The 15,175-nt window shown below is 43.6% G+C and overlaps 1 protein-coding gene across 1 annotated transcript in view; it reads left to right on the top strand.

Moving 5' to 3' along the window:
* The window catches only part of LOC109903297 (importin subunit alpha-7), a 42,356-nt gene extending 27,233 nt beyond the window's left edge, over nucleotides 1-15,123 (top strand). The window contains exons 11-12 of the mRNA XM_031789073.1: nucleotides 3,772-3,962; nucleotides 7,282-15,123. Of these exons, the coding sequence (XP_031644933.1) occupies nucleotides 3,772-3,962; nucleotides 7,282-7,469 (379 nt within the window). The 3' untranslated portion in view covers nucleotides 7,470-15,123. The remainder of the gene's footprint in view (nucleotides 1-3,771; nucleotides 3,963-7,281) is intronic.
* Nucleotides 15,124-15,175: the final 52 nt, after the last annotated feature.

Genomic DNA, 15,175 nt, shown 5'->3' with positions numbered 1-15,175 from the left:
TTGTCAGGCGTCTGGATTGTACCGAACACATTCCATATTCATTATCTAGGGTTCATGTTGCCGTCTCTCACACAAGTCCTGCTCTCTCTCTTGCTCTCTCTCTTCAAAGGGATTTTTATTGGCATGGGGAAACATATGTCTACATTGCCAAAGCAAGTGAAATAAACAATAAAAAATGAACAGTAGTTCTCCCAGTGTTGCGCATCGTTCTAAGGCACTGCATCGCAGTGTTGCGACGTTACTACCGCCTGGGGTTCGATCCCAGGCTGTAGTCATTACCAGCCGTGACCTGAAGTCCCGTAGGACAATTGGCCCAGTGTCGTTCGGTAGGGTTTGGCCGAGGGGGCTTGGCTCATCGCGCTCTAGCGACTCCTTGTGGTGGGTTCGGGCACCTGCAGGCTGGCTTCGGTTGTCAGTTGAGCAGTGTATTATTTTTTATTTCACCTTTATTTAACCAGGTAGGCCAGTTGAAAACGAGTTCTCATTTACAACTGAGACCTGGCCAAGATAAAGCAAAGCAGTGCGACAAAAACAACAGAGTTACACATTAACAAGCGTACGGTCAATAACACAATACAAAAATATATGTGCAGTGTGTGCAAATGTAGAAGATTAGGGAGGTAAAGGCAATAAATAGGCCATAGAGGTGAAATAATTACAATTTAGTGTTAACACTGTGTAAGATGTGCAGATGATGATATGCAAGTAGAGATACTGTGGTGCAAAAGAGCAACACAAAATGACTATATGGGGATGAGGTAGTTAGATGGGCTGTTTTACAGATGGGCTATGTACAGGTGCAGTGATCTGTGAGCTGCTCTGACAGCTGGTTCTTAACCCAATTGAGGGAGATATGAGTCTCTAGCTTCAGTGATTTTGCCCATTTGTTCCAGTCATTGGCAGCAGAGAACTGGAAGGAAAGGCGACCAAAGGAGTTGTTGGCTTTGGAGATGACCAGTGAAATGCTGGAGTTTCATCCAACCCATTGGTGTAGCTGATTTCCGGGTCAAGCGAGCAGGTGTTAAAAAGCACGGTTTTGCTCTCCCGAGCCTGTAGGGGAGTTGCAGCAATGAGACAAGATCGTAATCATGAAATCATGAAATTGGGGAGAAAAAAAGGCTGCATCGGTTTATTTATATGAACAGTAAACTTTACATTCAAATTCCAAAGGAATTTTATTTGAATTGACAGATTAGAAGACCCTTGCCTTGTCTCTCAGAGCTTTGTGGTGGGGATGTTTAGGCCGAGGTATGTACAGTTGTTTGTGGTGGGGATGTTTAGGCCGAGGTATGTATAGTTGTTTGTGGTGGGGATGTTTAGGCCGAGGTATGTATAGTTGTTTGTGGTGGGGATGTTTAGGCCGAGGTATGTACAGTTGTTTGTGGTGGGGATGTTTAGGCCGAGGTATGTATAGTTGTTTGTGGTGGGGATGTTTAGGCCGAGGTATGTATAGTTGTTTGTGGTGGGGATGTTTAGGCCGAGGTATGTACAGTTTGTGGTGGGGATGTTTAGGCCGAGGTATGTACAGTTTGTGGTGGGGATGTTTAGGCCGAGGTATGTACAGTTGTTTGTGGTGGGGATGTTTAGGCCGAGGTATGTATAGTTGTTGTGGTGGGGATGTTTAGGCCGAGGTATGTATAGTTGTTTGGTGCTGATGTTTAGGCCGAGGTATGTATAGTTGTTTGTGGTGGGGATGTTTAGGCCGAGGTATGTATAGTTGTTTGGTGCTGATGTTTAGGCCGAGGTATGTATAGTTGTTTGTGGTGGGGATGTTTAGGCCGAGGTATGTATAGTTGTTTGTGGTGGGGATGTTTAGGCCGAGGTATGTACAGTTGTTTGTGGTGGGGATGTTTAGGCCGAGGTATGTACAGTTGTTTGTGGTGGGGATGTTTAGGCCGAGGTATGTATAGTTGTTTGTGGTGGGGATGTTTAGGCCGAGGTATGTATAGTTGTTTGTGGTGGGGATGTTTAGGCCGAGGTATGTATAGTTGTTTGTGGTGGGGATGTTTAGGCCGAGGTATGTATAGTTGTTTGTGGTGGGGATGTTTAGGCCGAGGTATGTACAGTTTGTGGTGGGGATGTTTAGGCCGAGGTATGTACAGTTTGTGGTGGGGATGTTTAGGCCGAGGTATGTACAGTTGTTTGTGGTGGGGATGTTTAGGCCGAGGTATGTATAGTTGTTTGTGGTGGGGATGTTTAGGCCGAGGTATGTATAGTTGTTTGGTGCTGATGTTTAGGCCGAGGTATGTATAGTTGTTTGTGGTGGGGATGTTTAGCCCGAGGTATGTACAGTTGTTTGTGGTGGGGATGTTTAGGCCGAGGTATGTACAGTTGTTTGTGGTGGGGATGTTTAGGCCGAGGTATGTACAGTTGTTTGTGGTGGGGATGTTTAGGCCGAGGTATGTATAGTTGTTTGGTGCTGATGTTTAGGCCGAGGTATGTACAGTTGTTTGTGGTGGGGATGTTTAGGCCGAGGTATGTATAGTTGTTTGTGGTGCTGATGTTTAGGCCGAGGTATGTACAGTTGTTTGTGGTGGGGATGTTTAGGCCGAGGTATGTATAGTTGTTTGTGGTGCTGATGTTTAGGCCGAGGTATGTACAGTTGTTTGTGGTGGGGATGTTTAGGCCGAGGTATGTACAGTTGTTTGTGGTGCTGATGTTTAGGCCGAGGTATGTATAGTTGTTTGTGGTGGGGATGTTTAGGCCGAGGTATGTACAGTTGTTTGTGGTGGGGATGTTTAGGCCGAGGTATGTACAGTTGTTTGTGGTGGGGATGTTTAGGCCGAGGTATGTACAGTTGTTTGTGGTGGGGATGTTTAGGCCGAGGTATGTATAGTTGTTTGTGGTGGGGATGTTTAGGCCGAGGTATGTACAGTTGTTTGTGGTGGGGATGTTTAGGCCGAGGTATGTACAGTTGTTTGTGGTGGGGATGTTTAGGCCGAGGTATGTACAGTTGTTTGTGGTGGGGATGTTTAGGCCGAGGTATGTACAGTTGTTTGTGGTGGGGATGTTTAGGCCGAGGTATGTACAGTTGTTTGTGGTGGGGATGTTTAGGCCGAGGTATGTACAGTTGTTTGTGGTGGGGATGTTTAGGCCGAGGTATGTACAGTTGTTTGTGGTGGGGATGTTTAGGCCGAGGTATGTACAGTTGTTTGTGGTGGGGATGTTTAGGCCGAGGTATGTACAGTTGTTTGTGGTGGGGATGTTTAGGCCGAGGTATGTATAGTTGTTTGGTGCTGATGTTTAGGCCGAGGTATGTATAGTTGTTTGTGGTGGGGATGTTTAGGCCGAGGTATGTATAGTTGTTTGGTGCTGATGTTTAGGCCGAGGTATGTATAGTTGTTTGTGGTGCTGATGTTTAGGCCGAGGTATGTACAGTTGTTTGTGGTGCTGATGTTTAGGCCAAGGTATGTATAGTTGTTTGTGGTGCTGATGTTTAGGCCGAGGTATGTACAGTTGTTTGTGGTGGGGATGTTTAGGCCGAGGTATGTACAGTTGTTTGTGGTGGGGATGTTTAGGCCGAGGTATGTATAGTTGTTTGTGGTGCTGATGTTTAGGCCGAGGTATGTATAGTTGTTTGTGTGCTCTAGGGCAACGGTGTCTAGATGGAATTTGTTTATTCGTTGTCCGGGTAACTGGACCTTTTTTTGGAACACCATTATTTTTTGTCTTTCTGAGATTTACTGTCACGGTCCAGGTCCGACACAATCTCTTCCTGTCTCTCCCTTTTTCTCCATCTTTAATTCTCTGATCTCTCTCTTCTCTCTCTAGGTACCTGGTGAACCTGGGCTGTATCAAGCCTCTGTGTGACTTGTTGACAGTGATGGACAGTAAGATAGTCCAGGTGTCTCTGAACGGTCTGGAGAACATTTTGAGACTGGGAGACCAAGAGGCCAAGCAGGATGCAGGACCCAGTGGTACCGGCATCAACCCCTACTGCTCTCTCATAGAGGAGGCCTATGGTACATACACACATCAACCCCTACTGCTCTCTCATAGGAGGCCTATAGTACATACACACATCAACCCCTACTGCTCTCTCATAGAGGAGGCCTATGGTATGTACATACAAACATCAACCCCTACTGCTCTCTCTGAGGCCTATACAGTGATGTATATTAGTTAGTTGATGTAAGAAAGCTACAGTGAGGGAAAATAGTATTTGATCCCCTGCTGATTTTGTACGTTTGCCCACTGACAAAGAAATGATCAGTCTATAATTTTAATGGTAGGTTTATTTGAACAGTGAGAGACAGAATAACAACAACAACAAAAATCCAGAAAAATGCATGTCAAATGTTATAAATTGTTTGCATTTTAATGGGGGAATGTAGGTATTAGACCCTGTCTCAATCAGAAAGATTTCCAGGTGTCTTTTATACAGGTAATGAGCTGTGATTAGTAGCACACTCTTAAAGGGAGTGCTCCTAATCTCAGTTTGTTACCTGTATAAAAGACACCTGTCCACAGAAGCAATCAATCAACCAGATTCCAAACTCTCCACCATGGCCAAGACCAAAGAGCTCTCCAAGGATGTCAGGGACAAGATTGTAGACCTACAGAAGGCTGGAATGGGCTACAAGACCATCGCCAAGCAGCTTGGTGAGAAGGTGACAACAGTTGGTGCGATTATTTGCAAATGGAAGAAACACAAAAGAACTGCCAATCTCCCTTGGCCTGGGGCTCCATGCAAGATCTCACCTCGTGGAGTTGCAATGATCATGAGAACGGTGAGGAATCAGCCCAGAACTACACGGGAGGATCTTGTCAATGATCTCAAGGCAGCTGGGACCATAGTCACCAAGAAAATAATTGGTAACACATTACGCCGTGAAGGACTGAAATCCTGCAGCGCCCGCAAGGTCCCCCTGCTCAAGAAAGCACATATACATGCCCGTCTGAAGTTTGCCAATGAACATGTGATTGATTCAGAGGACAACTGGGTGAGTGTTGTGGTCAGATGAGACCAAAGTGGAGCTCTTTGGCATCAATTCAACTCGCTGTGTTTGGAGAAGGAGGAATGCTGCCTATGACCCCAAGAACACCATCCCCACCGTCAAACATGGAGGTGGAAACATTATGCTTTGGGGGTGTTTTCTGCTAAGGGGACAGGACTACTTCACTGCATCAAAGGGATGATGAACGGGGCCATGTACCGTCAAATCTTGGGTGAGAACCTCCTTCCCCAAAACACACGGCCAAGGCAACAAAGGAGAGGCTCAAGAAGAAGCACATTAAGGTCCTGGAGTGGCCTAGCCAGTCTCCAGACCTTAATCCCATAGAAAATCTGTGGAGGGAGCTGAAGCTTGGAGTTACCAAACGTCAGCCTCGAAACCTTAATGAGTTGGAGAAGATCTGCAAAGAGGAGTGGGACAAAATCCCTCCTGAGATGTGTGCAAACCTGGTGGCCAACTGCAAGAAAAGTCTGACCTCTGATTGCCACCAAGGGTTTTGCCACCAAGTACTAAGTCATGTTTTGCAGAGGGGTCAAATACTTATTTCCCTCATTAAAAATGCAAGTAGATTTTTTTTAACAACATTTTGACATGCGTTTTTTCTGGATGTTGTTGTTATTCTGTCTCTCACTGTTCAAATAAACCTTCCATTCAAATGATAGACGGATCATTTCTTTGTCAGTGGGCAAACATACAAAATCAGCAGAGGATCAAATACTTTTCCCCATCACTGTAGTACGTACATTTGGAAAGTATTCACACCACTTAAATCTACAAACAATACCCCATAATGACAATACCCCATAATGACAATACCCCATAATGACAATACCCCATAATGACAATACCCCATAAATATCACAGTATTCAGACCCTTTACTCAGTACTTTGTTGAAGCACCTTTTGGCAACGATTACAGCCTCCAGTCTTCTTGGGTATGACGCTACAAGCTTGGCTCACCTGTATTTGGGAAGTTTCTCCCATTCTTCTCTGCAGATCCTCTCTAACTCTGTCAGGTTGGATGGGGATCGTCGCTGCACAGCTATTTTCAGGTCTCTCCAGAGATGTTTGATCAGGTTAAATTCCGGGCTCTGGCTGGGCCACTCAAGGACATTATGAGACCTGTCCCAAAGCCACTCCTGCGTTGTCCTGATGGAAGGTGAACCTTCGCCCCAGTCTGAGGTCCTGAGCGCTCTGGAGCAAGTTTTCATCAAAGATCTCTCTGTACTTTGCTCCGTTCATCTTTCCCTCGATCCTGACTAGTCTCCCAGTCCTTGCCGCTGAAGAACATCCACACAGCATGATGATAACACCACCATGCTTCACCGTAGGGATGGTGCCAGGTTTCCTCCAGATATGACGCTTGTCATTCAGGCCAAAGAGTTCAATCTTGGTTTCATCATACCAGAGAATCTTGTTTCTAATGCTCAGGTGCCTTTTGGCAAACTCCAAGCGGGCTGTCATGTGCCTTTTTACTGAGGAGTGGCTTCCATCTGGCTACTCTAACAAAGGTCTGGTGGAGTGCTGCAGAGATGGTTGTCCTTCTGGAGTGTTCTCCCATCTCCACAGAGGAACTATGGAGCTCTGTCAGTGATCATCGGGTTCTTCACCTCCCTGACCCTTCTACCCTTATTGGTCAGTTTGGCTGGGTGGCCAGCTCTAGGAAGAGTATTGGTGGCTTCCATTTAAGAATGATGGAGGCCACTCTTCTTGAGGACCTTCGATGCTGCAGAAATGTTTTGGTACCCTTCACCAGATCTGTGCCTCGACACCATCCTGTCTTGGAGGTCTATGGACAGTTCCTTCCACCTCATGGCTTGGTTTTTGCTCTGACTTGCACTGTCAACTGTGGGACGTTATATAGACAGGTGTGTGCCTTTCCAAATCATGTCCAATCAATTGAATTTACCACATGTGGACTCCAATCAAGTTGTAGAAACATCTCAAGGATGATCAATGAAAACAGGATGCACCTGAGCTTAATTTTCGACTCTCATAGCAAAGGGTCTGAATACTTATGGTATTTCTGGGGGGGGGGGGGGGTTAATCGAAAAACATGTGTTTCGCTTTGTCATTATGGGGCGTTGTGTGTAGATTTATACAACATGTGGAAAAGGTCAAGGGGTCTGAATACTTGCTGAAATGCACTGTATAATACAAACAACTGCTACTGTTCTGAGGTACCTGTATAGACACATTCAGACAGTATAGGCACGTGCCAGACAGACAGACAGACACGTTCGTACAGTACACAAACGCACTTCCGCATACATGCAATTGCATAATCTACCGTGGTGTATGAATAAACTCTCCTCTCCATCTCCAGGTCTGGATAAGATCGAGTTCCTTCAGAGCCATGAGAACCAAGAGATCTACCAGAAGGCCTTTGATCTGATAGAGCACTACTTTGGAGTGGAGGAGGAGGACCAGAACCTGGCTCCTCAGGTAGACCAGGTCAACCAGCAGTTCCTCTTCCCCCAGCAGGAAGCACCCATGGAGGGCTTCCAGCTATAACGCCCTCCCTTTGGTTCATCCAAACATCACTCATTTACCCATGGATCCCATTGGAAGGCTTTCGGTTAACTTCTTCCCCCATATCCCCTACCAATGGAGGGTTTTGAGGTAAATTAGGGTCCCTGTGTCCCTCCCACCACCACCCATCCTATATGCCCCTGCCCGTGGCTAGCTCTGCTACCCCAACCTCTACTGATGCAGGGTCTCCTGTACCCTATCCTTTCTCCACTGTGACCTTCCAGGCTCAACCGTGGAAGATAGAACGTTGTCCTGTCCCTCCTATCCCATGGAAGGCTTTATCCAACCTATTACCCAATCCTGTGAGCGTGTCTCTACCTACCCAAACAGATCAGACACTTCTAACAGAACACCACGCCTCGGCTGAGGAGCCAATCGGAGAGCTGAACTCGCACCACATGACCTGATGATTTAAAACACAGCTCTTCCAGATCGGTGATCACACACCAGGGCCGTGATCACACACCAGGGCCGTGATCACACACCAGGGCCGTGATCACACACCAGGGCCGTGATCACACACCAGGGCAGGTTTGAAACGCATAGATACATTGAGAAATACCGCCAGTACTGTTGATAGTCCTGATGTTCTTCTGCCAGTAGCAGTGGCTTGTTGTGGATTTGACTGCTCCCTGTCGGCCCGTAGGGATGACCTTTAGGAGGTGGGGGGTCAAATCTGACCTCGAGTGATGAGTGTTATTTCGCTTATTTATCCTTTCCCCTCATTTAGCTTTTGTCAGCCCCCCCCCGGCCTGTTCTGAAGCACATCTCGGTGTACCACCTGAAGACTAGTGTCCCCAGACTGAAAACTTCCTTACTGTTAGCAATAGAACTCCGAGGCCAAACCCTCATTCACATTGGTTTCTGTCTGATCAGACATACAGGGTTCCACTAGAACAATTCTGGGGATTCTTAGTAATTCTGGTTTGGAGTGTTGACCCAAGGTTCTCTCCTTCTAGAACTGACGGTCCTTTCTCTACTATTTAATTTCTTACAACTTTTAGCAACTTTTTTTGTTTGCGTCAGATGATTTCTTGGACCTGGGGAGGGATGATGAGGGTGGAACAACATGTTTGGGGTCTAAATCGTAAAATCAGGAAAACTTCTGGGCGTCGATGGGGATTTAAGGTGAGGGGGGGGGGGTCCATATTGAATCGTGTAACAGTAAAATACCTAGGTTGCTAGCTTGATCTGAAGTTGATATAGCTAGAGATATAATGTTCGTGGTGTGCTGTGTTCTTAATAACGATAGATTTGAATTATGACGTGATTCTAGCTATTAAAACGGCAGACCGCTGGGGGGGGGGGGGGTTTGAGGGGCTACACTAACTTGAGAAAAAAACATGTAACTCAGCTTCACGTAAGTCAGGCATCAATGTCAGATTCACTGTGATATCCTATTTACTCACCTGCATGTAAGGTTGGAGGGTTTTGGGCCCGGGATGCGTTCTGAATGGCATGCTAAGCCCTATGGGCCCTGGTCTAAAATAGTGTACTATATAGGGATTAGGGCCCTGGTCTAAAGTAGTGTACTATATAGGAAATAGGGCCCTGGTCTAAAATAGTGTACTAATATAGGGAATAGGGCCCTGGTCTAAAATAGTGTACTATATAGGGCCCTGGTCTAAAGTAGTGTACTATATAGGGAATAGGGTGTCATTTGGAACAGAGCTCCAGTGTAAATAGATATGTTTGTGCTGGCTGAGTTGCATTAGGCCTCTGATTTGGTGTGTGTCCCCCCCCGGTGTGTATGTATGCTAGGGTTTGCATGGTGTTCCTATTGCCCTACCTACAGTCACGCAGTATCCTTTTGCCAAACACCTGGAATTATTGTTGGGAGAGGTAGTGAGAGAGTCAGGGTGTGAGAGTGCCATCATTTAAGTCTTAGAAAATTGAACCAAGATATTATTTTTAAGCAATAAGGTCTGAGGGGGGTTGTGGTATATGGCCAATATACCACGGTTAAGGGCTTTTCTTATGCACGACGCAACGCGGAGTGCCTGGAAACAGCCCTTAGCCATGTTATATTGCCCATATACCACAAACCCCCAAGGTGCCTTATTGCTATTATAAACTAGGTGGTTCAAGCCCTGAATGCTGATTGACCCGACCATATGTGGTATATCAGACCGTATAAAACGGTTATGACAACATGTATTTTTACTGCTCTAATTACATTGGTAATCAGTTTATAATAAGGCCCGAGGTGTGGTGTATATGGCCAATATACCACGGCTAAGGGCTGTGTCCAGGCACTCAGCGTTGCATCGTACCGGGTACCATTTGTGATGGCCACACGTACTGGGTATTGATATCTATTATTCACTGTCGCATTAGAAAAGTGTACAGCTCCCCTTATTCTTCTCATAAGGTGCATTTTAAATAACACTTTGTTCCTCTTAGTGCACTCGTTTCGCCACCTAGGGAGCCTCTGGCCAGAGGTAGAGGCCACTCGTTTCGCCACCTAGGGAGCCTCTGGCCAGAGGTAGAGGCCACTCGTTTCGCCACCTAGGGAGCCTCTGGCCAGAGGTAGAGGCCACTCGTTTCGCCACCTAGGGAGCCTCTGGCCAGAGGTAGAGGCCACTCGTTTCGCCACCTAGGGAGCCTCTGGCCAGAGGTAGAGGCCACTCGTTTCGCCACCTAGGGAGCCTCTGGCCAGAGGTAAAGGCACTATATCAGACAAGGTGTCATGCATCTAACGACAACCAGGGTTTGGCAAGGGATAAGTGTTTTGTTTTTTTTAGACCGTGACGAACCTAACCTAACCGCAACAGAAATTAAGTTAAGATGTATTTGCACAGACACTTCATGCACACATGCATACAACGCCAGCAGACTGCACACGGCTCACACGGATGAGTGCTACACAAGGAGAATCAACTTCCATTATCCACCTTGTTGAAGGAACGAAATTGCATGTTTTCTTTCTGTGCTATATTGGGTTTTCAATGCGGTATGTTCACTCAATGTTTTGCCACTTCCTTATCGGCACTATTGAGATTATGTGCTTAGATTTTTATTTTTAAGAATGCACCTACCCACAATGCATCACATTCACAGCATCCTTTAAAATCTCTATTTTTTTTTAGGAGAAAATTACATTTTTTGTTTTGACATTTTTTTTCTTGAGGAAGTGCAGGGGTGTGTACTGTCTGGTAATATGCTCAGTTGAAAAATAAACAGGATAAAAACATTATAGTGATTTCATGTGGAGAGTTGGAAAATAAACACATTCGTTAGATTAGCATTGAAATCGTGACCATCAACTGGATGGAAAAAAACGTTTCAAATTCATAGAATGAAAATGTAAAAGTTGTTTGCTGAGCAGTTAGCTGAAATCCATTGTTTATTTCCTACTTTGTTGGTGAACTGCTTACAATTCACTTTGTCATTTTCTATTATTTTTTTTTTTCAAACTCTTCCACATGTCAATTATTACGTTGTCTTTTTAACCTTTTTTTTGTTATCTTCAACCTAGGTATATTATGGAAGCCTTTTCTCCTTTCTGCTACATGACTGAAAATATGGTTAGATTGATATGCCCTTAAGAGACAGATCTAGGATCAGCTTGCCCTCCTTTAAATCTTGACCTGTAACATTTTAATGGGGCAAAAGCAAAACTGATCATAGATCAGTCTCTGGGTTGAGTGGAGCCTAAACAGTTTAGTGGTGACAGTTTGACTGACCGGCACTGTGTGAGGTAGCGATAGATGTACAATTTGTATGTCCTCTTCAGTCACAGCTTGTTCTGTGGATCCACTGTTTCCCCTGGTTGAGCAGAACCAAACTGGTTTGAGGTAAACAAAATCAGAATTTACAGAGCTGTTTTTATTTCAAACTTAATGCCTAAACTTTCATTTTGGAAGGGCATCTATCTGTAACTCATCTTTAAAAAATATATATATATTTTTTACTTGATATGCTAGCTATGAGGAGCCTAGTCATTGCACATGTTTATATAGAAAATCATCCCTTATGGTTATATTGTCCTTCCTGACGTGATGTCTCGGTAGGTTGACCCTGTGAGGATGTGGGCCATGACTTTGTACAATGTCATAGCTTGTTATTATGTTCAATCTGCAAAATGGTGTTTTTTCATGGTCTGCAAAATGGTGATTTTTCACGGTCTGCAAAATGGTGATTTTTCATGGTCTGCAAAATGGTTACGGACACGTTGCCCTTTGGTTGACATGCAAAAATGTATTGACGTTGGTGAGAGACTAAGCTTGTCATTGATCTAACATGGACAGTAAGTAACAGTAATAGGCTATTATAGGAGTCTATGCACTTTGGTCCTCTAAAGGGAAATGGTTGTCCACAGAACAAGTGTTCCTAACTGACATTTTGAGACTAAATAAATCTTGGAAAACATGAAAAAATTTGCTAAAGAACTTTTGACTAACAAGTGGGGGGGGCATTTATAAAATCAGAAGTCCTCCTTATTTTTTCTCTCGACTTCTGCGTGCAGTCTACCAACAGACTTCCAGAAACGTAAAATAAAAACACAAAATAAACATATTTATATTTATGAAGAAAAACAAGTGCCAATCCTGACCAACTAAAGACTTGAGGGTGATTTTACATAACTTTTGACTTGATTCATTTAATTTTCTTAATATTTCCTTGAATGTGCACACGTTTTGTGCAAAAACATTGCTGCTCTATTTTCCTCGTCTTATAGTTCCATGATGTGGTTTCTCTGAATGTGGCATTCTCTACTGCTTTTGCACTGTGGGATTGGGTCAGAACAGTCATTTTAAATCGGCAAAAATAACATTTATTCCATCATGCTGATCCGTCTAACTAAATATTGATGCTCGCTTTCTTTTTTTGTACAGTGTAATGCATTGTTGATTTCACTGTGCAGACCTCACACTGCAGCTGGGGGACAGACAGTCTTAGACGTTCGTTAGAATGATGCAGGGCCATCAAGTGTAATTTTAGCCTGAGGCAAAGACTGCACTGCACATTATTAGGGCCCTGAGTTTTTCCTAGTCAGGTCACATGGTCTGGAAAAGCTCCCGGCCCTGTTTATCAGGTCAGATATCGTATCAGGCCAATACAGGGCCACGTTCAGTAGCCAGACGTTGTAAATGGAGAGGCCAACGTTGTTCCATATTTAACATGTCATGTTTTTTTTATTTTTTACATAGAAATATTTCTATCTGAACGTTAGAAAATGTTGCGTTCTTGCTGAACGTGCCCCGGGGTTTCTCCACCTAAACTACCATGTTTGCACATAATGAGTCAAACCCATCTTATCACAAAGAACTAAACAGCCAATTCAAAATGGACACTACTCACTGAAGTTTTTTGATTTTGTGCAGCTATACCATTTACATGGATATGGATGGTTCTAGAATGTTTCAGTGGCATAATCTTATTGGCTGTCCACACCCAGTCAATCAACCAAAACAACCAATCACTGGTCCTGAGACTTCTCTCAGCTACTTCTTGATTTAGCACAAGGACTCAGAGACACTTCTCTTGAGATGGGAAGCTAAATGGAAGCTATGTTATTGGCTGAGAATGAACAACCTAACAAGTAATGCAATAAATATTCTCCAAAAGTCTGCCATCCCAAGAGGTTTATGCTGTGTCCCGAAGTGCACCCTATTCCATATTTAATGAACAACTTTTGACCAGGAGTCCATGAAGTTCTGGTCAAAAATAGTGCACAATATACCCCCACAGTGGAGGTGTAATAATACCCATAATACCTAGTGGTCAAACGGAAATAATTCTAATCGTGTTTTTTCCAACCATTTGATTTTTCCCCATAGGCGATTTTTAGAAACACTTAAAATAAAGGGTGTTTTGTGTAGGCTTTACCCCGGGGTGACATGCTGATAACCGTGTAGATCTCTCTAGGACAAGGTGACTCAATATTATTCGGCTCTCTTTTTTACTCGCAGAATTGAAAATACTTCAAGTAGACAATCATGCAAGACTACAAATCCCTGCATGCTTCTCCATGTCATCTCTAGCTGACATCTTTGCTTAACAGGTATTGTGTCAATTTAAAACGTGCACAAGACAGTTCACAGAATTGTAAAAAAAAATGTATTAAAGAAATGTAGCTAATTTATTCATCAATCCATTTTTAGCTAGCATTAGATAATTAATCCAGAGATTCTTACCTTTGCCTCGATACGTCAGTCATCATGGTATTTGTAGTTCTTTATGATAGCCACTTTAGCAGCTAATTAGCATTTCGTTTTGGTGGGGGAGTACAGGCAAACATATTAAGTCACCTTGTCCGGTTGAGATTTGAGCGGTTATCAAAACATCACGCCAGGGTAAGCCTCCCACTGAGACGACTGCAGGGATTCGGGTCACGGCCAGGGTCGCCATTGTACGCAGCCCATGTTTTAAGTGTTCCTAAAAAATAAAATAAAGACTGGGAAAAATGGATGATGGGAAAACAATTGGTGCCATTTTCCTGTTTGACCACTATGTTTTATAGGCATTATGACTCATACTGTGGTACATTTTATAGAGGGAATAGTGGCATTTTGAGAGGGAGCTTAAGACTTCTTTTTCAGGTGTTTGCCCTCTTCAAGAGGGCAATTAACAGAGATGACTGGTCAACAGTTTCCTAGAACAAATCTGGGATGCAGGAATGTGAAATTTACATTTAAAAAATGATAATCAAGTGTCCAAGTGGAACTGTGTATGATTTATAATTTGGGGGGTGCTTATATTTTGTTCTCTTACACAAGTGTGTAATGAAAAAATATATATAGATTTTGATTGTTGCATATCTGACTCCCACTGAGACGACTGCAGGGATTTGGGTCACGGCCAGGGTCGCCATTGTACAATGCCCCTGGAAATATGTACATTAGCTGGAGGAATCATCCATATTTTTTAACGACTGCTGAGATGCTTTTTAAGGCATAGTAAAGGGATATGAGTTTTTCCCCTGACCAAATGACAAGGAGAAACTGTCTGTGTCCCAAATGGGCACTTATATACCCTATATAGTGCACTACTTTTGACCAGAGACCTATTAGGTCCTGGTCAAAAATGGCGAACCACATAGGAAATAGGGTGCCATTTGCTCTAGTGTCTGTTTCCCTGTCAGGCCATTTGGTCAGGAACAACTCCTAGGCATGGATTTGAAAAAAAAAAAATATATATATATAATTAAGATACATTTTGAAATGGGATATTTTTTGGGGGTTGGTCTTCTGGCCTAGATTGTGTAAATGTGTATAACTGAGACAAAGGTGTCTGAAAATCCCAAGCCACGCCTTAGTGCTTGGCTTTGTCAAATAAATTATGCTATCTAGGCTATAATTGTTTACAATGCTACATGTTTATAAAGTGTTTTTTCATATGTCATAACTGACCAGTCCTGATGTATTCTCTGGTCCTCTCATTTCGCTCTCTTTCAATGTATTTATTTACAAAACAAATATTTTTTTTCTTTTTTTGCTTATGATAACCCATATTATACTGTGACTTGACATTACCGACGGTATGAATGAGTGACTGATACACTTCAACTGAACATGACACACAAACATGAACACAGAAACAAATGCATTAACAAATATTAGAAATGTATAAAAAATTGTCCAGTGGAAACTGTACAAAACAAATCCCCGAGAAATAAAATGTTGCAACCCTTTTTCTCCTGTTTTTCCAATTATTTAACAAGTTTTGAATGACTAAAAGATACA

This window comes from Oncorhynchus kisutch, linkage group LG14 (assembly GCF_002021735.2).
Source record: "Oncorhynchus kisutch isolate 150728-3 linkage group LG14, Okis_V2, whole genome shotgun sequence".
NCBI lineage: Eukaryota > Metazoa > Chordata > Actinopteri > Salmoniformes > Salmonidae > Oncorhynchus > Oncorhynchus kisutch.
Note: the sequence above shows the minus strand (reverse complement) of the source record. Positions and strands in the feature narration are given on the sequence as shown.